This window comes from Gouania willdenowi, chromosome 18, assembly GCF_900634775.1.
Source record: "Gouania willdenowi chromosome 18, fGouWil2.1, whole genome shotgun sequence".
NCBI classification, from domain to species: Eukaryota; Metazoa; Chordata; class Actinopteri; order Blenniiformes; family Gobiesocidae; genus Gouania; species Gouania willdenowi.
The window spans coordinates 18,803,210-18,828,252 of NC_041061.1; the positions used below are offsets into that span (position 1 = coordinate 18,803,210).

Below are 25,043 nucleotides of genomic sequence, written 5' to 3' on the forward strand. Positions count from 1 at the left end.
CCAGTTTAGGTCGTGTGACTAAGACTAAACCTAACCCTAACCCTAAGACGTTACGTACTAGGAGTGTGACAATATCTCGATACGGCAATATATCGCAATATTTTTTTCGCACAATCGATTATCGATATGCTTTTGCTAAGTATCGATTTTTTTTTTTTTTTCAAAACCTTTTCTGCTTTTTCACTAAAATGTGCAGGTAGGTCTTCATAGAAATGTTATCACTGTTTGTTGAAGGAACCAATATATTGTTTACTGGAATATTGCGCTATAATGGTGTCACTGGTAAGAAAGACCCTTTTTTTGTTTACAGAAAGAACTATTGGAGGTAGTTATTCATTTACATTGGTATGTTGACACTTATTTATTGAAATGTTGCACTAAAATAGTGTCACTGTTTGTAGGACACTTGTTCAATTTATTGTCTTTCAGAGATATAAAATAAAATTTTTATATTTTTACTTCATCTTTTTTTCTTGTTATGTCAGAGATTATTGTAGATTGATTTCTGACCAATATATCGATAATCGCAGTATTGACATATCGCGAGATAATCGTTATGGTGAGCTTTGTATCGCGTATCGTATCGTGAGGTACCCAGAGGTTCCCACCCCTAATACGTACGTGTACTTCGGTAACCGTACAAATAAACACTTTCTAAAAAAATAACGAGACTATGATGAATAGAAAAAAATACATGTGAATAAAAAATGTATTTAATATATTTAAAGTATATATTCGTCAACTAATAAAACTATAATTACGTCACTCACACGGGACGGAATCCAATCATATCATGTGATCATGTGGTCCTGTGGTAATTTCATATCTTAAAAAAATGTATGAACTTTTATGCTTTATCTTTTATCTCTCTTTTGTCTGAGGTTTCTTTTTGTTTTGTTTTTGAAAAAGCACTATGTAAATATGATGCATGATTATTATTTTAGTTGACTATATCTGGAACAGATTTGGTCGACTAAATTCTCAATGTCATGTAGTTGATTAAATAGATAGATTATACTTTATTTTATCCCGCAGTGGTGGCTTTCACATGTTACAGTAGCCAAAGACCCAAAGAGCAAGCAAGAAAGGAACATTGAAGGGAAATATATAATAATAATAATAATAATAATAATAATAATAATAATAATAATAATAATAGTAAGAAATAGGTTAAATAATAGATATTGGTCAAGATAACAGGACAGAAAATATATAAATAAGTGTTAAAATAACAGATCTGGATTATCTGTTTATTTTAATCCATTAGCTTTAGCTAGAGCCACTGATACTCTTCCTGGAGTCTACACCCATTAGTGCAGTATACAATTACATAAACACATCACACAACAAATCAAACAAACAATAACTACAACAATTTACAAAAACAACATTCATACAGTCGGACCTAGTTCAGGTGATTGGTTTAGTCCTGATTTTCACTAAATCTAAGTTGCATTTTAGTCAAAAAAAACTATGACTAAAACTAAATGAAAATTAACTCTGGAAGGAATAAGAAAAACAGTTATGAAAAAGCTCTCAGAGCTGGAATCTGAAATGACATAGGCAATCAGAAAGAGGAAGAGAAGGAGAGGAATAAGAGCTTTAATAAAGGCTTCCCTTCCTTCTCTTTCCATTATAGAACAGCACATATTGATTTGGCTTCAATTTGCAACATTTGAGCACTTCTCCATTTGTTCGAATGGGGAAATAAAGAGAGGACGTTCTCTGTTTTGGCCTGAGTGAATTTACGCAAAACCATAATGGCTTGTAATCTCAAGTCGCTAAATCAGGCCATCTGTCTCGCAAGCCCTCAGTAATGGTGATTAAAGTGCGTTTATATGACGCGTGCAAACACGCGCGCACGGTCGTAGCATTGCAGCCACCGCATAAGTGCTACTTCTCAAATGCTGGAAGAGATGGTCCAGAAAGTAGTGAGTCCGCTCACCACCGAGCCATCTGGCTGACAGGAGGCTGCAGGAGTCATTTGGTGTTGGATTATGACTTATTCGGCTCAGCAGTTCATACGACATGTTGGTTGAGATGCTAGCAAAATTGAACGGCGACTAAAAAACCCCCACGTTGACTGTTAATTAGGAAGACCATACGCCTGGATTTACCCGGAAATGTCCTCTTTTCACGTCTTGTCCGGGGATATTTTACAAATTAATTGTCCAGGTTTCCCAGGGACCTTGAACGCATCTCAGGAACATGTTCATTTAAAAGACTGTAACTCAGCTAATATTTGTTTTATCTGAGAAAATCCACCAGTTTCTGAAAGCTAAAGAGTTGCTCTTTAAAGCCAATATTCATTATTGTTATTTATTGAAGTGTATATTTAAAAGGAGTGTTGGAAAAGAAATTGATTCGGCGATATATATCGATATTACGTCGCACGATTCTCAAATCGATTATAAATGCATTCATATTGATTTTTTTTTTTTATTAAAAAAATAATAATAATTTCTATTTTTTTTTACTTTTATTTAACCAGGAAAGTATTTTCCACTGCAGGAGACATTGTAACAGCACAAAGAAGTGCACTGAAACCTGGGCATGTTGACCAGCTTGTGTTTTTTCAATAAAATCTAAAAAGAAAGTATTAACTTTCTGCATTTATTTGTTGTTCTAGGTCTAGGCATAAACCTCAGTTAAGTTGCACTAAAGTCAAAGTTGGTCTGAAAGCCACAGACAGATTGTATGTTATTTTTTTTATTTTAAGTTGTTGGCACATGGCATGTTAAAGCCAATGTTTTGAGTGTAAAATATGCCAGTAAAATATATTTCATACATAATGTTCTCATGAAGGTGTACACATTTACAGATTAGTTGTTTCTAAAGTCATGCATGAAAAAAACAATGCAATAATCACCTTATACTTTAATATTGGGATATATCGTATCGTATCCTTTGTATCGGGATACGAATCGTATCGTATTTACTGTTCTGTCAGCTTTGAGTTTTTTGTTATAGTTTTAATTTCTAGGAAGCAATGTTTCTCATATTGTTTCAATAATTGAGACATTTTAAGAAGTTTTTTTCAGGGACAGATTGTTGAAATGCATAATAAAGGTGACTGACTCGACGCCCCACTGATTCCAGATTCCAGTCTTTGTTATAAAGAGATAAATACATTTTTTAACTTTATGGACAATAGCAACTTATTTACATTTTATTTTTGCCGTACAAGGTAGATTCAAGAAAACTACGAGTACTTTTAGTATGACGAGATCGGCCCAAGTCTCCTCCTTTTTGGAATTCAATATATGGTCACCCTACTGTTAATCCTCTCTGACCTTGGGGTGGACAGCTATAAGACTAATGGGAAAGCACTTTGCTGATTCCTTTTTTTTTTATTACAAAAGCATACAATCTGTCATTTTAAAGTAGCTACATTACTTTTGCAAAGACATTCAATATTTAAAGAAGTTAGACATAATTTCTATTATTGGGAAATAATAGAAATTTAAGTTTCCTACATTTTGTGATCAATTTCTATTCGTTAAGGGAAATATGTCATCATGTCAGGAAAATGTAAGGATTTTGTAAGAATTTTGAGTTCCTTCAAATATTTAACATGAAAAATGACCTCCATTATGCAATATCAGCACCGGTAAAATTGTGAGCCCTGCAAATATCTTATTATGACTTATTCGGCTCAGCAGTTGATACGACATGGTAAGAAAAAAAATGTGTTATCGGTCATCGGGGGGAAGCAAAAAAACAAAAAAACAAACACACAATGGATCCACAATTCAGATGCACAAAAACAGCTCCGCACAGGGATCAACCTATATACACTGACATTTAGATAGTGGAAAGCTATTGGCTGGCAGCTCCCTCTTGACAGTCAGCCACACAGAAATTGGAAGGCGCTGAAGCGGGATCAATAAGCACTGTTGCGTGGTCAGCGGGGGTGTGTGTGTGTGGGTGTCTGCGTCTCTGTGTGTGTCAGATTTAGAGAGCAACCAAGATAGATAAAGAAAAAAATAAGAAAGGACAGGCCATAGCCTGGGCAAGGGGAGGGAAGGCGTCTACACAAGCTCGCCATATCTCATCGGAGATCACCACGAGGCAGCACGTCGCTTATTTAGACGACAAACAACACGGACGTGACCTTTCAGCCACACGGCAGATAAGATGGAACAGACGGGGGGGGGGGGAGGATGGACAGAGAGGGAGGGAAAGAATGGATGGAATGAAGAAGGTAGAGCAGAGAGGTGGAGTGACCAGCATGGGAGGAGAAAAAGAGGTGATGAGTATGGGGAAAAGGGGAATTTGATAAAGAAAGTGAGCGGCGTTAGAAAAAAGGCATAGCAATTGGACAGGGAATATAGAGGAAATGACAAAAAGACAAGAGGTAGAGATAAAAAAAAAACAAGGATGACAAATGAAATGAAGGGGTGTTGTCCGAGAGCTCTGCTAAGCGGCAGGTTGGATGTGTGCGAGAGCAAAGCAGCTTTTCCATCGCCCGTGTGGTGAAAGGAGCCAGGGGAAATAAAGTGTGTGGTGGTATTTCTATTGAACGGAGCTGACGGGGCTGATGTTACGGCCTGATAGAGCTGCTACTGCTGCTGCTGCTGCTGCACCTATACAACACACAAGGCTTGATAACACAGCAAAGATTAAAGCAAGCATTCATACACCCGCCACCCTGGGTGACAGGGGGGGAGTGGTGTCATGTGAAGGACAGGTACCTATTAGGAAATGGCAAAGGAAATGGAAACGGCAAGGCCCGAGTCAGGGAAAAATGCTTAAACTGCACCTGAGGGTCATTACAGGGGAATATTTTTGGCAACAAATTAGCGTATATGGCTACGAGTCATTAAAAAACCCTGACTGTGTGCTTTTGTGCTAAAAAGGAGTCATTTCATGATCGTGCTAATACCTGGCAGGTCTGACGTCTGTGTGTGGCTCTTTGCCTTGGTTTCAAGTCTGTGTTCAAATTCAAGTGTGAGCTCATTGGAACGTTTGCGATTGTGTGTGTGTGTGTGTGTGTGTGTGTGTGTGTGTCGAGCATGAGCCAATTTAATTTCAAAGACAGTGTAAGAAAGCAGCCAAGGTCTTGTTGTATGTTTTATGACTTAACGGGGCCTTAATGTGCTCAAAGGGAACACAGACGGAGAGGGACACACCTCGGTATGTATGTGAATAAGGAAAGGGAAAGATTAAAAACATGTGGAGGGAGCAAAAAATAGTGGCTCAGGGATACATCAGTAGCACTCTGTTCTGCATAGATGTGTGAGAATGTTTCGTGTCAAGGACTGGAACCAGTACGCCAATGGAGGAACCAATAAAGGGGTTGATTTTTATCTTCAGTGTGTACTGGAATGAAAAATAAAGCCAAGGAAAGAAATGTGAGACCTGTCGGTTGTAGGTTAACCCCCAGCTGTGGGGACTTGAAGCTCAGCCCGTTCAGGATAATAAAAATAAAGAAGGTTTGGGTTTTTATAGCACCTTATTTTTCCTGGCTGAAACCCCACTTGTTGACAGAAACCAATATTTATTCACAGCAGTCCCGAAGGAGTTAAACCCCGTACGTATAGCCACAGAGGACAGAAGCATGGCTGCCACAACAACAAACACCCACTCTGAATAATAATAATAATAATAATGGACTCATATGGTGGAATGCTGGTGTAATATCTTGCCAAGAGATACAGCAATAATGCCTTAGATATAGCGGGACGCCAACCGACAATCTCTAGTTATTGGCAAACATACTCGACATCCTTAGCTACTCCTGGAAGTTGCTACTTTTCTTCAAACCCTTCATGAATCACATGACTCCAAAGGTATTTTCCATTCTCTTCTGTTTTTTTATTTTGGTACTTAACTTGTTTTGAAGATGTACTAAAATGTAATATTCATAAAAAATCATAAAAACCAAAGAAAATGATAGTTTGAATGTCATATTCAATATTCAAGATGGTCTTACTCTCTATGAGGTGTGTTACATTGGGTTCTTTTCATTGGTTTTTCTATGCCTATGGCTATGCCTATGGCTATGGCTAGAAGCCTAGGCTACGGCTATGCCCATGGCTATGGCTAGAAGCCTAGGCTACAGGGTTACACTCTTCAATATTATCAGGTGGAAGAGGGACGGTCTTGTAATCTAGACCTGGGGGTTCCAGTCCAAGGCTATTACTTCTGTCTTGAAGTGTCCTTGGGCAAGACACCGAACCCTAAGTTGCTCCCAATGGTAAATTAGCCACTTGCATAGCAGTCCTGTCACATTTGGTAAGTACATCTCGTAAATCAAGTCCATTTGCCTTTGTGGATGTACTCTAATCAATAACTTAAAAGTACGTGTCATTTCATACAAGCGTGTTTGCTTATTTTGCTGTTTTTTATACTTATATATTTATAAAAGAGCTTAACGGAGGACTCTGGAAAGTAATTTCATTCTGTACATGCTCACATGAACACAAACGACAAAACCTTAAATCCTTGAATTAAGTAGTAGATCAGTGGATTATCTAGGTTTGGGGTTCAATCCTTGACAATAATTGTTCATGAAGTTATTCTTTATGCAGAATTCTAAGTTGGACCAATAGACTATTGGCTCAATGAGAAAACTTAGAATTCTGCATCAAGATAACTTTAGAACTGTTAAGTACTGTTTGGGATTGAACCCTCAACATAGTTGATTAATGTTATGTCAATAAGAATATCATTTGCATCAAGGCAATCTCCCTGTGTGAATACAAAAGTAGCTAGTGGCTAATCCGTGAAGCTGATAAGTATCGGTAATATTATTTTACCTATTTTTAAACTTCATACCAATAAAAGGCTTTTAAAGTTAATGATTGCCAATTTCTCATAGCCTATATCAGATCAGGGCTCTCATTGTAGGTGTTCATTGTGCTCAACATTAATTGAGAGCTAAACCGTCTTCTTTGGAATCCCTTGTTTTTAATTGTCTTTATTAAACAGGAAGTCCGACTATGAGATTTAGAAAAATAAAATCAGAAAGACTCACTTTGCCCCACTTTCAGGACCACCTTCATGCCTTGCGTAGCACACACTCCTCCTCTCATGCTATCCAGGCCTTGACGCGTCCCATCTGACGTAGCTGGAGGTGGAAAAAAAAAACACACACACACAAAATGGCACAATTAACCTCAAAGCTGTTTGACTTATTCAACGCAGAAAAATATCCACTCATCCATTAAAAGATCATTCTCACACTCGTCGCTACAAGCTTCCGTTAGCACAATTAGCTTGGTTAGCCATTGTAGGGAGTAATGCTGTGACATTTAGTTCTTTAAAACTTCTCCAGAGGTTTGAAAATGTCAAACGCAGAAGCCAACAGCACTTTTACCAAGTCCTCAAATGCTGAAATTCATTAACATCCCCAGCGTGCCGCATGGACTCAAGCAGTTTGGAGTCAACTGCTATTGGAGCTTGGGCCGGTGAAATACAGCAAGAGCAGTGGTAGAGTAATCCTGAAAGGCAGAGATTGGCAGTGGGAGGGAAAGGATGGTAATCCAATCAAGAGCATGTATGAAATCAAAGGAAGCCCCTGAGACTCAAATCAGTGTGTGATTTGAGTCAGAAACTGGAATTGATTGGTGGAGAATACACACTGTGTTGGATGGCTGAGAGCTCCAACTGGTATTACCGCACGACTATCACTGCTTATGTTTTCATTAGAAGAATTAAGATGATATTTCCATATGAAAATGAGGAAGTGATAAGTTCAGGACTGCAATGGTGTATTTAATGTGCTTCAAGCTGTGATAGGGGTTTTATTAATTATTTATTCATATTTTGTTCCAAAAATGGTGATGTACGATATGAATCTCGACATTTTTCATTCGAATAAAGTCAAACCAGAAAAACAATTCTCGGTCACATTTGCACAAAATATGTGCCACTTTTGGCTCTTTCTCCTCTAAGGGACAGCACCTGTGAGTGAGTTCTGTAGTGTGGCTTGTTTAGAGGCAGGCCTGGGTTAGGACACACTAGTTAGAAATCCATCTAATTGTTCTTTAGATGCTGTTCTAAGAAGAAGTGAAAGCAGCGACTCCTAAAACAAGTATTTTGATACAAAATAATATATATATCGAGATATAGGCGATATTGCCATTTTATATCAACTCGATATATCTTGAATATCGATATACAGTGTCCCCTACTCATGCAAAGTTAAAAAACATAATAATGTAGTGCATGGTTTTTTTCAACCTTGGGGTCGAGTAATTTATAATACCGATTCAATTATTATTCTTTTTTCAAATGATACCACCACTCACAAGACAATCTTAAATAACTGTATTCTGTACTTTCACTTTCTTAAATATAAATCTAGTTGAAATTAAAATGCATCTCGTCACTTTGTGCACTCATGCTGGCAACAACAAACATTATCAAAAGCTAATTACAGAAAGAAAGAAAAAAGGCCAAAAATGTGTGATATTACAATGGGGATCCACTGATTTAATGTCACATACAACATAACCCTAACTCTAACCCTAACCCTGTAGTCCTATGGTAAAATGTGTCACTGAATTTTGCGTATCCTGTTGAGGATTAATCTACAACATTTTAAAATTATTTTTAAACAATAACAATCTGTAAGGAATGTAAACCGGTAAAGCAATGTAGCTCTCGTCATATTTGCGCTTTATAACCTACTTGTTTCAGTACGCATTCTGACCTAGCATTGTGTTTTGTTAGACTTTATACTATTATTTAATTGATTACATGCTCTTATACTTGTTTACTTTATTTATTTTACCACTATGAAGCACTGTGTAATCTATTGTCTGTGGGAAGCACTATACAGACACATTTTACTTACTTTTCATAATGTAAATGGTAAATGGACTTGATTTTATATAGCGCTTTATAACCACACTGAAACAGTCTCAAAGCGCTTTACATATCAGCTCATTCACCCAATCACTCTCACATTCATACACCTGCCATGCAAGGCGCTAGTCGACCACTGGGAGCAACTTAGGGTTCAGTGTCTTGCCCAAGGACACTTCTACACATAGTCAGGTACTGGGATCGAACCCCCAACCTCTCGATCAGAAGACAACCCTCTACCACCTGAGCCACGGTCGCCCCTGTAATTTATGGCAATGCATGGAGGCTCTTGGCTGCTGGTCGATTCATAATTATTTATTCTAGTATCCAATTTTTAATTTTTTATTCATATACCTATGACAATTTGCATACCCCACTTTGAGAACCTATGTTCTACATGAAGCGCAAAAACAAAGTAAATAAAAGCTGCAGCATTTCACTCAATACGTTGCAGATCCGAAGCCCGCGGGTCACGACAAGCTCGGAGAAGGACAAGCAGAGGCAAAACCAAGCAGAAGGACTGAAATATGATGATGCGGGGTAGGAGAGATGGGGGGGGGGGGGAAGATGCGAAAACGTGGAAAATGTGAGAATCACACATCGGCCGCCAGTCATCAAATTCAAATGTTGCAGATTGTTGATCGGATTTCCAAAATGCATCAGAAAACTTCTGTTGGATGGCTGAGCCGACGCAGGAAGAAGGTGTGAAGAAGCCATTGCCATCAGTAAAAATATTAAATCAACATATTTCTTTCTTTCTTTCTTTCTTCCACATACCACCCAGCTATCCTCATTCTCCCTATTACAACCCCAGGGGCCAATGCTCACCTCTTCTCTTTAGAAAAATAAATAAAAATCTAAAAGATCATTTTCCTTCCTCTCTTTGGCCCCAGGCTATAGATTAGCCCGTTTGAAGCAAAGCAGTGGAGGGACGGCGGATGGCACAGGAGGATGGAATGGAGAGATAATGGAAGGTGTGAAAAAGAGGCAGCTTTACCTCTAACACCTTCTCTCTCTCTCTCTCCGTCCATCCCAGCAGGATGCAGAGTGTGAAAGCAGCAGGAGCAGAGGAGCAGGCTGAGGTCAAAGACGTGCAGCGGGGGAACAGGGATCAAATGAAGGGAAACCGGACCATCAAACAGTGTTTGCACAAACCTCAAAAGTCATAATTACATTGGGATTGTATTATTTTCCACCCCACTTTTCGAAAAAAGGATTTGGGACTGTTAACAATTTGTCTTTTGGGAGTTTTGTCATCGTCCAGATTTACAGAAACGTAGAAAGACTATGATGTAGTACTGTATGTAGGAAGCCAATCACAGGTACTCGTACATACAGTATGTATTAAATTTCCATTCAAAAACCCAAGCCAGGATGGATTTAACCACTGGTCTAACTGGGAGATTTGCTAAACCCAGAGTTTTCTGAAAATAATCTTGAATATCTAATATTTCATGGTAATATATTATGAAAAAAAGAGTTTTGAAAAAAGTATTTTAAAGGAAATTTTAATTGCAAGCTTTGTCAAAACATCATATATAATAACCAAAGGTTTAGTTGGGTAACTTTCTTAAAAAGTCCTTGTGACCTTTGAGGTTACATCTGGCCGAACTGTGGCTGCCCCCCATGAACTGTATTTTTAAGGACTGGTATAATAAAAACTAGCAGTAAAAAGCACTTTTAAAGTGTTTTTTTTTTTTTTTTTAAATAAATTGTTTATTGGTAACACAATAGACATTTTATTCCATATACCAGACATTGGCAACTTTGTGTCAGAATTTATAATAATTTGAGCATTAATACAGGAAAGAAGTTTTGTCAGGTTTTGCCGATGTTTTGTCATTTTGTGTATTTTTTGTGGTCATTTTGTGTTTTTGAAGTCACTTATGTGTATTTTTGGTGTTATTTAGTGTATTTGGTCAGTTATTTTTGTGTATGTCTGTATTCATGTGTGTTTTTAAAGTACATTTGTGAATTTTGTTTCATACTTGTGCCTTTTATTGTGATTTTTGTTTGGATTTTGTGAGTTAACTTTGCATGCGTGTTATGTGTCATGCAAACATTTGCTCCTATCTTTTATATGCATTTCTACTACAATGACCTTTTAAAAATCAAGGGGAAATACTGTATATACATCCAAGTTCTGAAATTTGAATCTTATTTATTTATGGTATTTTAGAAGTACAGAGCCTCCATTTGCTCACTGCAGTAATTTCACATAATATTTAGTTTGCTGAATAGGCCAAGACGTATTTTAAACATTCAAATTTAATGCAAAATCTATTTTCTGTGTATATGCATAAAGTATCCATCCTTAAACCATGAAATCCAAAGGAGATCTTTAGTTAAAGGAGATATACTGTATATAAAGTTGTTTATTAGAGTATTAAGTGCACTGCATGTGTGTGGAGTAACTCCTCTGCAACTGGTCGGTTTAACCCGTGTGGAGTTGGGGGATTTCTGAGATTAACAACTACTGACAAGAGGAGGAGGACGAGAAGGTGACGAGAGACTGGGGAGGTGAGGAAAGGAGGATCACAAAAAAAAAGGAGGGGGGCGGCGCGAGGAAGCGAGGCAGGGAGACTGATTGCCTGTGACAAGCTGTTGGTGATATGATGGGGAAAAAGAGAGACCCAGTGAGACGATGGAGAGATGACCCAGTGAGGGCGGCGGACGGAGCGAGCGAGAGACGAAACTTAAGTTAATGTAGAACGAGGGCGGAGGACGAGGAAGAGTGGCAAAGTTAAAACAGAGAAAGTGAGGAAGGAGTTTAAAAGGCATGATAGATAGCTGAGAGGTGAGAGACTCTAATGGCTCCATTAAGGGAAGAGCGGCCGAGGCGGTAAGGGATACAAAGAGCAGACAATGAGAAAAAGAAAGCAGGAGTCGGAAAGGAGAAAATTCACACATGTGATTGGTAAAAAACTGTTAAAAAAACAGCCTATTCTAAAAGAAACAGGTAGAAAAAACATCTCATATTAACAGAAACAAAGCAAATGACAATATGTGCATTTCCTGAAAAATATACAAGTCAGGATGCAGGTGCTGGCCCACGTTGCAATGTATTAGCTTAGCCTTAGCATTCATTAGCATAAGCATACATTTGTATTAGCATTAGCATTAACTAGCATTAACCGTCATTAGCATTAGCATTGCATTTACATAGCCTAGCAATACCACTTGCCGAGAAATATCATTAACCTAGCATTAGCCTAACATTAGCACTAACCTAGCATTAACATCAGCCTAACCTTAGCATTAGCACTAACCTAGCATTAACATTGGTTAGCATAAACTAGCATTAATATAGCCTAGCAAAAGCATTAACCTAGCATTAGCTAGCATCAGCCTCACCTCAGCACTAACCTAGCAATAGCACGAACCTAGCATTAACGCTAACCTAACGTTAGCATTTACCTAGCGTTAACATTGGTTAGCATTAGCATAACCTAGCAATAGCATTAACCTAGCATTATCATTAACCTAGCATTAGCTAACATCAGCCGAACCTTAGCATTAGCCTAGAAATAACACTAACCTAGCAAGAGCACTAACCTAGCGCTAGCATTTACCTAATGATTAGCTTAGCGTTAGCATTAGTCTAACGTTAGCATTAGTCTAGTGTTAGCATTAGCGTAACATTAGCATTAACCGAGCATTGGAACTAACATAGCATTAGCAATAACCTAGCATTAGCTAAACATTTGCAATAAGGTTGAAAAAGGTTGAAATGGGTTGAAAAAAATTGAAGGCTTGACATTTCCAATAAAAATGAATTGGAAAGAAAACATTTAATAAGTCAAAAAGTTACAAATTCTAAAATCCATAGCATAAATCTCAGGAACTTTCTGAAACGGTATAGGAAGATTTAGTGAGTCTGCCTCCTGCATTTTCACTAACTAAACCATATCAATGCTCAGACTAGAAGTGTGTGTTCCTTTGGTCCATGTCTCCATATCGAGTCAAATCCTGATGAGAGCAACGAGGAGATATGGTTCTCTCAAAAAATGAGTGTGAGGAACAGTGACGGACTAGATGAAACGAGCAAGACAAGACAAAGAAGAGAGAGAGATAAAGGGGAGATGAGTAATTGAGACAATGATCATCACTGATAGGGGGGTAGGAAGAAGAGGAAGAGGAAGGGCGTCGCTTAGAAAGGAAGACAGCGGGGAGAGGCGGAGGAAGTGGAAAAACTTAATTAATGAAATAATACTGCAGTCAGCCTCAATCAGACTGCACAGACGGAGGCATGGGGGGGGGCATTAGTGGCGTACTGTGCGTGGAGTTCATGGAGGAGATCACACAGTGGCTGAGAGTCTTCCTCTGTGTTGTTATTACCAAGGTCAGTGCCAGGCCAGGCCTCTATTATCACGTCTCCACTTCGCCTGCTGCTATGAAAAAAAAAAGGGCAGGCGGTGCTTTCCACATTCATCTCCCATTGTTCCTTCATTCAATCTGGGATTTAAAGCTCACCTCCACCCTCATATAGAGTGACATTTACTGCAGTAGACTATGCAAAGTCATCTCATTTGCATTACGGCACACTTTAGGACCTCCATGTTTGCCTTTCTGCTTCATTCCCTCTTCCATCTCCTCGTGCAGTATATGAGCAGTACTGGTTATATATGCTGCACATGCTCGTGTGTGTGTGTCTGCCAAACACACTTCTATTAATCACACCTTTATGTCACATTTGATATGCAGATTTAATTAAAAAGGTGTTGTTTTTTATGGATTTATTTCACATTTTTGGGGGTTTATATAATTATTTATTTATTTCAGGTGTGGTTGTTTTTATGGCTGCATTTCCAATTTTTTTAGGGTGGTTTAATTATGTCAGGTGACTGTATTTCACATTTTTGGAGATATTCATTAATTTATTAATGTATTGATTTCAGGTGTTTTATGGTTGGATTTGCCATTTTTGGGGGTTTATTTATGTATTTGTTTATTTATGTATTTCAAATGTTTTTTTACGGCTGGGTATCACATTTTTTGCATTTTATTTATTTATCTCTTTCAGGTGTTTTTTTTATAGCTGATTTCATATTTTTGATGAGTTATTTATTTATTTCGAGTTTAGTTTTTTTAATGGCTGGATTTTCCATTTTTGTGGGCTCATTTATTTATTTAATTATTTATTCTGGTATTGCTTTTGTATTCATATATATATATATATTTTTTTTTTTACTTGTTTATAATAAGCAAAATAAAAATAATAACAATTTAGGGGTATCTTATTCCTTTATGCTATACAACCAATAAAAATATCATTTAATGAGCCTGAAAAGGTGTTTAATTACGATCCCACACAGAGATGTGTGTATAATCTAGCTAGGGCTGGATGATGTGACGATACATCAGGATTATCTGATACATGATATAGGATATAATTATGGTGTTTATATCGATATATATTTCTTTCTTTCAACAGAATTCACTCACACGTGCTGTCGTATTTGTGTGGAAAAGCCAAAATTGGTCCAACATTTGTATTTTTTGCACTACGCAGCCTGCTGGTGATACCTGGTGTAACTCGTCAGTGACTTTAACCCAAAATCCTCTTTTAGGGGGCGCTTTGTTCATTAAAAATAGATAAAAAATAATAAAAAAAAGTAGATTTTTTTTTTTTTTTTTTTTTTAGCTTGATATAGCCCAGCATTAACTGTGTTTTAAGATCTGAAAAATAGTTGAATGGTTGAAAAAAAAAAAAAAACCTAAAATTGTCCCAATGAACCCATACTTTGATAATTAACCAGACACATTCACGACTAAAAAAATCTTTTGGATCTCTTCACTCATAAAATCCACTTTCTTTCTTTCTTTTTTTTTTTAATATTACCAAAACCAATGTGTGCAGTGCCGACACAGCAGAACAAATGAGATGCAGACTTTTAAAAGTGCATCTAATCACGCTTGGCTGCTTTTGCTGTTGTGTACGCGTGTGTATTTAAGCCAATTCTTTGTAAACACTCCATGATGAAATGTATGATCTGAACAGGGCGTATCGTGGGAATCTTGTGTCCTATATGCAAATCCCCTGCTTTGATCACATTCTCACTGTGTTTATCTATATTTACAACATCCAACTGTACACAACATGTATCTTATTAAAGTTCATAAAAGTGGAGTTGGAGTTTATCAGCTCTTTATCGGTTTATAAGCTGAGAGCGAAACAGTCATTCCTGTCTCGTTCTCGGGCTTCAGCAACATTCTTTCCACCAAATCTGATCAGAGCGGAGGGCAGTAAGATGTGAACAGCATGAGAGAGGGGAGCAAAAAATAATGCAACACGACATAAAAGCGTAGGCTGTGATCACAGTCCAAAAACCTACAGTAACAAATGAGACGAGCAGGGGTTTTAGCAGAGGCAGTTGTGTTATCACAGCAGGGTTTTTGTTTTTTGTTTTTTTTTTATAGCCGCGATACTATTTAAAGACGTTCGAGCAGAAAAAAACAATTAAATGAAAAGGAAAAATCTAATATAAAATAATAATATTGGAGAAGGGGTAGGATTTGATAGGTTTACTTCTTCTTAACCCTTTTCAGGCATGCTAATCAGATATACTGTATGAGATATGTATGTATGTGTGTGTGTGTGTGTGTGTATGTACGTATGTGTGGGTCTAATTAAACATAGTTTATATATATTTTTGTATAACTGTATAACTTTAATTTTATTTATTAACATCAAATGGTGTATATATTTTGGGATATTATGTGATTGCACAAAATGTATTAAATGTCACATGCCTGAAACAAAAATAAATAAATAAATAAATAATAAATGATCAGTATTTCATCAGTATTAATTTATTTTTGGTGATTTTCTTTGGGTTTTTTTTTTTTCTCTGATGATACACACATTAACCTTTTTTTAAATAAAAAAAATAAATAAAAAATAAATGTTCTTTGATAATGGTGCATCTTGAATTTAAATTATAGCTGCTGCACAGCAGTGGTTGGGGCCAGGCAATTTTAGGCAAAACAAGACACCAGCTGTTGGCGTTTAAAGGCTGATTTTGAAGTTGTCAAAAACTCAGTTAAGACAAAAATACACACATTGTATATACAGTAGACAGCGTGGAGATGTTTGTAGTTTGTTTTTAACAATGATTTTTTTGGCTCCATTAAGTGAAAAACTGAAAATGCCATTTTTCATTGGCTCAAATTATTAGCATGAGAGCAAAATTTAAAATGCTGTAAAAATAAATATAATAATAATACTAATAAAATATTAAATACAATTCTGATATTTTCCAAACATCATCTACAAGTACTGTTTACTCAATTTTTTGATAAATCCAAAATCTGCGTGGATAGTTTGTGTAGGACAGACGATCTGCTGTGGCAAGTTTGGTGTCAATTCAGCAAAATTTGACACGTTTAACAAGTTTACATTTTTGAAAACAGGGGAATAATTTGCAATAGGTTCATAATGTACAAAAGTTTCTTCAGCGTTGGAGCTACAATTTAGTGGAAGTGGACAATCTGTAGCACATATGGCTGATTTAATGTGAATTTTCTAAATTATGAATCTTAAGGAGGAGAAAAAGAAAAATACTAAAGAAAGAAAAAAGAAAAAAGAAAGAAAGAACACGCAGGATAAGAATAATTACCAATAAGTGCTGTAATCCTAACACTTAAAAGACACATATTGGAGAGACACAAAATACCCAGAGAGGAAAGAGGGTCAAAAGTTATTCTGAGAGATCAGGTTCTTCCCAAAGTCTGAGGTAGATTAAGCTTCCCTTATGTCAAGTGAAAACTAATCAAACTGCCACTTTTCTGTAACTCAACTTCCAACATTCTGCCATTTTACACGAGCAGTGTTTACGAGGCCGACTGGGGCTGCTCGCTCTCCAATTACACCGTGTGTGCGTGACGCGGGGAAGCATGTTTTCTGATGACAACAAGATTAAAGGGGAATAAAAAATGGAATGTGGCACGGCGCAAAAGAGTGGATTAAACAACAAATGGAATGAATAAACAAGCAAACAGAAGCCAGCGGAGGAACAAAGCTCTCATTTTGCTGCGCTCGTCTCATATTCCACATGCGATGGCGCTGTTAGTGGAATCACAGGAGTGTCAGGTTAATGAAGGCGGTAATTATGAGTGGAAGTATGACGTGAGAGGATCCCCTTTGATTTCCTTTTGTTTAAGTCAGTGGTTACCAACGCGGGGCCCGCATGGGCCCTCAGGAGGTCTAGTCACCAATGAGCTCCATCTAAAATCTGATTTACTTTCCAGGATTCAAACTCATAACGATAAATACATAATAGAGATGTAGTTATAGTACTTAGTAAAGTTAAATACAGCTAATAAAGTTTTAGTATTATATTAACTCTTTCACTGCCAGCCATTTTCAGAGCAGCCAACCCCTCAGTGCCAGGCATTTTAGATGATTTTCACTGATTTTTCAAGTCCCACAGAATAATTTTTCCTATGACAATCTGGAATCGGAAACCAGATTCTGAAAGATTAGACTCTGTACTTTCTTCAGAAAGAATAATTTTATTTCTACATTGTTTTGTTCTTCCGTAATCCGCAGTTGAATAGAGGCAAGTTTCACACAAATCGCCAGTTTGTGACAAAACGCTTTTTTTTCCTACATTAGTTTCCTACTATAAAACTACAAAAACAACACTGAGACCGGGCTTTTGATGGCAATATTATTATTATTTTGCTATCTGGGTCAAAGTTGAATGGTTTGCTTACTGTATTTTGGCCGTCCTCCAAGTCTCTCCCCCCCTCGTTCTCCACACATGCAACTTCCTCTTCGAGGACATCGTTTTCTCTCACCATTGCGACACTCTCAATAGTCTACTTAGTTCCACACATGTTCTGGTCGAGTGTGAGCTGCTGGGAACTTCAGCATTAACTCTCGTAGCGCCATTTTCTGTGTCGTAAACTCTTTTCCTCTCAATCTGAGCTCTGTCCATCATGGGTGAGCTCTCATCCAAAGGTGCGCTGATGCCACGTATATGTCACCAGTTGGTCACTACATCATGGTGCAAGTTAGATATTCACGGGTGACCTTCGTCACACTGTCTCCTAGCAACCCCAGCCAAAAAACACAATTCACGTCTATAGACGTCAATGGCACTCAATGAGTTAACCATCTTTAAATATTTATTGTGACAAATGTTTTTTAAGTTTTGCAGATGTGGTGTATAGTCAGTGGTATGTTATATATAATATAACATTTTCAATAAAATGTAATCAAAAAGAACCAATTGCAGGAATTGGGAGAAATAAAGTGTTGCGTGTTAAAAACTGAAACATTTCCCACCTTTTTAACCCTCCTATTATCCTGAAATATTACTACTAACACATTTTACCCTTGGGGTCAAATTGACCCCAGAGGAACACTAACGCATGCTTTATGTGTTCACCACATTTAAAAAAAAAATAACATCATGATCATGTCATGCTTAGTCAATTGTACCCATTAAATTAGGAAAAGTCATGAAATATGAAGCACATTTTTTTGAATGATAAACATTGAATGGGGTCAAATTGACCCCAAGGAAAAAAGGAGGGTTAAGTAACTGCTAGCTTTCCTTCTCATTTAAAAAAAAAATAAATAAATAAATAAAATTATTTGATTGGGACAGCGCATGTTAATGGACATAAAAAATACATGAATGTAAACACGCCAAATTGTAGCCAGTGGCTAATGTCCATCCGTTGTCCCAAATGGGGCCGGGGTCACAAAGGGCTGGGTTACAAGGGGCTGGGGTCACATGGGGCTATATACAAAATATGACCATAAACCATACAGGAATACCCTTTAAATAAAAGTGAAACTGTGAAAATGTCGTATTTAAGAAGTGATTTTCTAACTGGGAGCCCTTCGACTATGCAGTATCTATGAAGTAGCACACATGCTACAGGAGAAGATCGCTGCACACATTCAATTAAAAGTACGTGCTTGATTTCCGGTGCATTTTTTAACGCAAATTCCTTCTTTTTCATCACACCACAAAAACGATACATTTAGGTTTGTCACTCACGGAGAGCAACGACACATAATTTGTGTTTGTATGGTCGAGTGGGCATTAGATTAACTCGTACCTTCCTGTTTAAATTCTTTGTAGTCATTCAAATTGGCTCCATGTGTGTCATCTCGACGATGATGAAGAGTGTAAAACCTGATCCGAGCTCCCTCGTGGCCAAGCCAAAGGATTCCATTTTTCTGTCTCGTCCTCTCCCAAGTCCCCTCATCTTCACCCCCAACTTTTGAAAGAAAAATCCCAAAACCCTAAAATTTCCTGTAACTAAAAACCGTCTTCATAAATCTGCCGTGGCGTTTTTACAACCTGGCTGTGACGTATTAACCGAGCTATCGCATGCCATTACCTCGCGTTGGTGGCGAAGGTAAAAAGTAATGTACTGAAACAGAACTGGCATTAATTCACCCCTCCCCCCTCCCCCCTCCTTTGATGTATGAAAAAAAAAAAGGCACACACACCGTACCATGATATGATTATCGTTCCACTTCGAAAATGCAGAGCATATCATTACTTTCAATGTAGCGTGATGTTTTCCAAATGTGTCCAAGTTTAGTGTGCCGTCAATAGAGACAAAGACTCACTGTTGACTGTGTAGTGGGAGCGCTTGGATCCAACTACAAACAAGGAGAACAAAAAAACAAAACAAAAATAGGCCTCTGAAAGTTTGTTTGTGACATGTCGGTATGAAAGTGGTTTGCAGACAGGGTAAGTACGAGCTGTAGGAAATAATTTTAAGCTGGTAAAAGCATAGAATGGCAGAGACGATGGCCTCAACATCTCTTTTTTTTTTTTTTTTTTTTTTTGGGAAAAGTGGAAGAAAAGTGGAAGAAAACCAAAATGTAGCCTGTCTTCAACCATCATAATTACAACAAACACATCAGAAACGCCAAATGTTAGAACAAAGTTTCAAAAAAGGGTTTCTTAGGGGCGGGACATTTCCAGTAAAATTCCACAGGAACAAAAGTACAGGCATTTTCAGGAAAGTTCAAAAATATTAACTTGTCATGGGAGTTATTTATTGGAATTAACTAGAAATTGGCACACTTTAGTTTAGGGAACACCCACTAACCATTGATTAGTTGCTTATTAGCATTAGTAACATATTGGCTCTTCATCAGTCATCATTAAGTACTTATTAATGCCTTATTCTCATGAGTGCCTTATCATACACTTAATGGCAGGCTTGCAGGCCAAACAGGGTTAGGATTAGGGTTAACGTTAACCCTAATCCTAACCCAAACATGTTGAGATCGTAATTCATAAACAACAACTTCCTTACTTACTACTAATAAGTAATATTAGTAGTAAGTAAGCAACAAAAGTAAGGGAATTTCCGGGAAAGTTCAGAAATATTAACTTGTCATGGGAGTTACTTATTAGAATTAACTACCATTTGTGGCCATACCAGCCTGTCATTGCCCGATCCCGTTAGATCTCGGAAGCTAAGCAGGTCTGGGCCTGGTTAGTAGTTGGATGGGAGACCACTGAGAATTCCAGGTGCCACAGTGGGGTGGCAGTCACCCAGTGGTATCTGTCATTGTACCCTTGGCCAAGGCACTTCACCTACATTGCCTAGTATGAATGTAGTGTGTGAGTGAGTGTTGGTGGTGGTCGGAGGGGCCGATGGCCCAGGGCAGCTGTGGCTACAATAGTAGTTTACCACCACTAAGTGTGGAGTGAAAGAATAATGCCTTAATTCTGTAAAGCGACTTTGAGTGTCTATGATAAAGCGCTATATAAAACTGATGCATTATTATTATTATTAACTAGATTGTGCATTTCATCGTAACAAAAAAATAGGGGTGTGCATACATTTGGACGTACTGTATGGTTATAAATGAGCATATACTGTACATTAGCTCCAAGCCTTTAAAGTGTGAATGATCATGGTCCAATGATCAGGATCAATGATCCAGATAACTGCCAATACCTGGATAAGAGGAGATTTGGCGCTTGGTGGAGGTTTGCGTCTGCGCTTGCTTGAGAATTAAGTTTGCAAATTTTGTGTCTCCCATACAGCATCTAGTTACTTTAGTCCAACCATAACATAACTACACAACTGATTGTTGCTGCATACCAGAAGGGTCATGGAAAGTGCAAGCATGAAACTGGGCAGTTGGAAATAATCAGGCTCACAAGGCTACAGGCGTAAGGACTTTGATCACGATGAAGACTTTCCATCTGTTCAAATTCCATGAAAGGATGCTAATTTAGCAGCTTTATAAAGTTAATGTATGAATTCAATTAGCTTTACTGAGATAAACCCTCATAGATAAGCTGAGGTGATGACACCTTGGACGCACCGACTTCGGTCACAGGCTGAACTCTCACGATGCGTCACATGCTGACCGAGGACACTCGCACAGAAATCTCACACAGTGTCTCAATTTCACACATCTGTCCACAGAGTAGACACCATTACCTGAGAGCTCAAGCGACACACACACACACACACACACACACACACACACACACACACACACACGGGGGCACAGTCCACCCCAGAGAAAATGAGCTCAGTTTCTGTGACCGTGTATGGCTGATTTCTCCTCTGTGCTCGGTGACATTTTATTCCTCAGCAGTTATTCTCTCTCCATCTATCCTGTCCTATTTACGATCAACCGTACACCACCCATGACCTCCTCCTTTCCTCTGGATCTAAGTCGTTCTGCGTCTCGTGTGTTTGGAAGGTCATGGGTTTTGCATCTTATCAGGGGTGGACTGGCCATCTGGCATACCGGGCATCATCCTGGTGGGCCGTGAACCCAAAGTGGGCCGTCACGGTCAGCTATGTTTTTTTTTTTTGACAAGTGAGTGGAGGCAGACATGTTAACAGGTGGCCAAAAATGATCCAAATACTGCATGGCAAAAACATGGGAATAAAAGAGTGAAAAGTGACCAAAATGGGCCAAAAGCAGTCAAGAGTGGCCAAAAAATGGGGAAATAAAGAGGTGGTATGTAATGGCAAAGGGTAGCTTTAACGGGCAAAATGTGGCAACAATAGTTCCACAATTGTGGAAGAAAATGAGGCAAAATGTAGGGAAAAATGAGACCAGTGATAAAAATCCAATGAATTGTTATTATTAATATTATTATTCATTGGGCAAAAGTTAGCTTACTTGGATAAAAAGTGGCCCAAAAAAAACTAAAGAAAGGAAAAGAATTGGATAGAAGTGTCAAAATGAACCTGCAAAAATTTACCAAAAAAAAGATATTTATTGGCAAAAAGTAGCTAAACTTTTTTGAAAAGGGGTAAAAATAGGACAAAGAAAATAGCGAAATGGCCAAAGGAAAAAAAGGGATTAAAACTTTCTCCATTTTAAGGTTTTCTGGGGATATGATTAAGACATAAAATGCCAGCTGTTGAGCATCGCTGACTTAATAACAGCTTCTACATGGTGTAGCTGATAATGTAGTGGGCTGATCTGGTCAGAAAAAATGCCAAGGCTGAATTTTTGTCCCAGTCCACCCCTGCTTTTTATTAAACTCCACCACCAACAAAACTATGTCAATCTTCATTCTAACAACTAGGATAAAGAAGACATCCGAGTGTTACATCAGGAAACGCGCTGTATTCCTACACATACCCGTGCGATGAGAAGGCTTGATTGGTTGTGACACATCTGCTGTGATTTCCTGTTCTAAGAGTGCAAAACTGCTGCTTTTTCTTCACACTTTCTACTGTACTTTTTTATCCAAATCTAATTTGACAGCACTGCTTTGGGGCGTAAAGCTAATCCTGCCTCGCTGATTCTGTGTGTGTAACCTTTTTTTTTCTAATATGTGCATAAAGGTCATGAATGTTTACGTGTACATCATTATGCATGTATACATACAGCCTATGACGCATCTGTCCTGCATAATCTGGTCTAGGCACGGAAGGTTAAAAATGGCAGACAATTGTGACATTAGGACGCCATAAGTCGAGTAAGGCTACGTCAAAAAACAATCTCCTAAAGCTCCTAAATAAGCTCCTAAAGCTGCTTAGAGCCTATATACTGTATGCTGTATATAACGTGCATGAGGTCACGGGGGTGGCGGAGGGGAGTCATCATCATTGCTGTGTGAGAGGAAGGGGAGGGACATAAATAAGGTCATAAATAAGGGGCGTGAACACAAAGGCGGACTTCCTCTTGTTTGTTCCTAATTACAGATGAACAAGTCGGACTGCCCACTTTGAAAAATAACTCCAGTAAATGTGAGCGCTGGAGCATGGATGCGCATAATGGCATTGCAAGAAAGACATGCGTGGACAAAGATGGGAAGGGAGAACCTCAGAGAGAGAGAGAGAGAGAGCACGGAGTCATTTAAGGGAGAACCAGTGACTGAATGCATGAGCCTTGTGTAACGTCAGCGAAGTGCGAGCCATGTAGGACAGTCACAACCAATGTTCTCTAGAACTGGGTCAATGTTCCCATCTGGGGGCAGCGAGGGCATTCGGTTCATGTGTGCGTGTGTGTATGGGTTTATACACTGCATGTATGTGTGTATGTTGCGACAACACAACATCGCTACAATCAAAGAAAATGAACACTTCGATGGCTACTCATGCATACTCAAAGAACGTTGATAGTTTATTCCAGATTGACTTCTGTTGTGCAGAGTTGATTTAAAACCTTTTTATCAAAGTGGTTGTACTGAGCGATGCAGGCGGCTGAGATATAGGAGAAACAGGCAGAGCTTACGGGTTGATTTAAAGCAGACATTGGCAACTGGTGGGGGGGCCCTTGGTCTAATTTTGTGCTGCCCCCCAAAAAAAATGTAATTCATGAAGTTACTCTGTACATTATACACAGACACAAAAAAGGACAGCAAAATGCACAAAACTGTCGACAAAAGTATACAAAATGATAACAAAAACACACTAAATATACAAAAGGACTTCCAAGACACACAAAATACCAACGAAATTGCACAAAATGACAAAAATACAAACAACAAAAATATTCAATGACTTGATAAACATAAAAAAAGGCCCAAAAAAATTGCCATATTGACAATAAAATCGACAAAATAAACGCACAAAATGTCTAAAAACTCAAGAGCATCCAGAAAACCCACACAAAAGGACGACAATGACAAAAGTCTTTGTTCTTTACTATGTTAATGCTCAGATGGGTCTTCATTCTCAATGCTAACATGAACGTTGATAATGTCGTCCTCAGATCAGACTCACATTTTTATGGCCCCTCCTCTGATAAAAGTTGCCCATCTCCGACTTCAAGTATTACTTTGGATTTTCTCATGCTAGCTAAGCACAGGTTACGCTGATGTATTAAAGGTACAGTTATCACGTTTTTTGATAACTGAGCAGAGTCTAGCTTTAGGGCGAACAAGGGTTTTTCTCTCAAAAGTTGCATTAATGGAAAGACCAGTCTGAGATTTTTAGGTTAACCATAAGGGAGTGTGTGTCCCTGCAAATCTGCTGCTGTTTGGTGCTCTCTCTGCTTATGTGTGTTTCTGATAGCGTAAGTCAAAACTCATGTCCGTGCAGCAATGTTGGTGTACATCATCAGTGTGGTTTATATCTGGCCTGCTTAAGGCAGTCTGGCCATAACTGGCCAGTCCTTACATGGAGTTAGAGTTTGGTAATTTACCATATCAGGTGTTTACAGTGAAGCTACAATCTTAGCTTCTCGCAAAAAAAAAACTAATAATCATTCCAAAAGCTGCTCAACCCCATTCTTTGTTTCTTTAGGATTGAAATTTGAAGAGTGTTCAGGTCTGTGTCCTTGTTTGACTAGCGTTGTGAGTTTGTCTGAAGGTTTGTGTGTGCATGCATGTACCTCCTCACAATTATATCATCCACTCAGTTGGTGGCCTGGAGAAATGGGTCAGCGCCAGTCTTGTCGTCCCATCTCACCGTCTTCAAGGCTCTGCGCACACGTTGTTCTTCTATACGGACTTTCTTACTCCTAGCTCGCTACACGAAGAGAGAAAAAATCTCAGAACCCTGAAGCCACTCTATTCCACTCAACTAAAAAGCTCCAGGTTAACTTTCTCTGTTGGTTTTAGGTCATGAAACTGCTGAGGTCATCAACACAACCAATCTTCGATTTTACCAACACATTTAATCAAGGGATTGTCGAGATACCAAACAGGTGGTGCTAATCAATCAGAAGGTATCCGATGAGGTGAGGATGGAAGTAATATCAAGGCCATATTCTCAAAAGCCAGTGCAATGGTTGGAAGTCTTGGAACCTGTTGGTGGAA

The 25,043-nt window shown here is 38.3% G+C and overlaps 1 protein-coding gene and 1 pseudogene across 1 annotated transcript in view; one reads left to right on the forward strand and one right to left on the reverse strand.

Moving 5' to 3' along the window:
* Positions 1–25,043, reverse strand: part of LOC114480290 (ephrin-B2-like) — a 125,244-nt gene that overhangs the window by 7,407 nt on the left and 92,794 nt on the right. The window contains exon 3 of the mRNA XM_028474293.1: positions 6,980–7,072. Within this exon, the coding sequence (XP_028330094.1) occupies positions 6,980–7,072 (93 nt within the window). The remainder of the gene's footprint in view (positions 1–6,979; positions 7,073–25,043) is intronic.
* LOC114480888 (uncharacterized) lies at positions 20,222–20,339 on the forward strand (annotated as a pseudogene).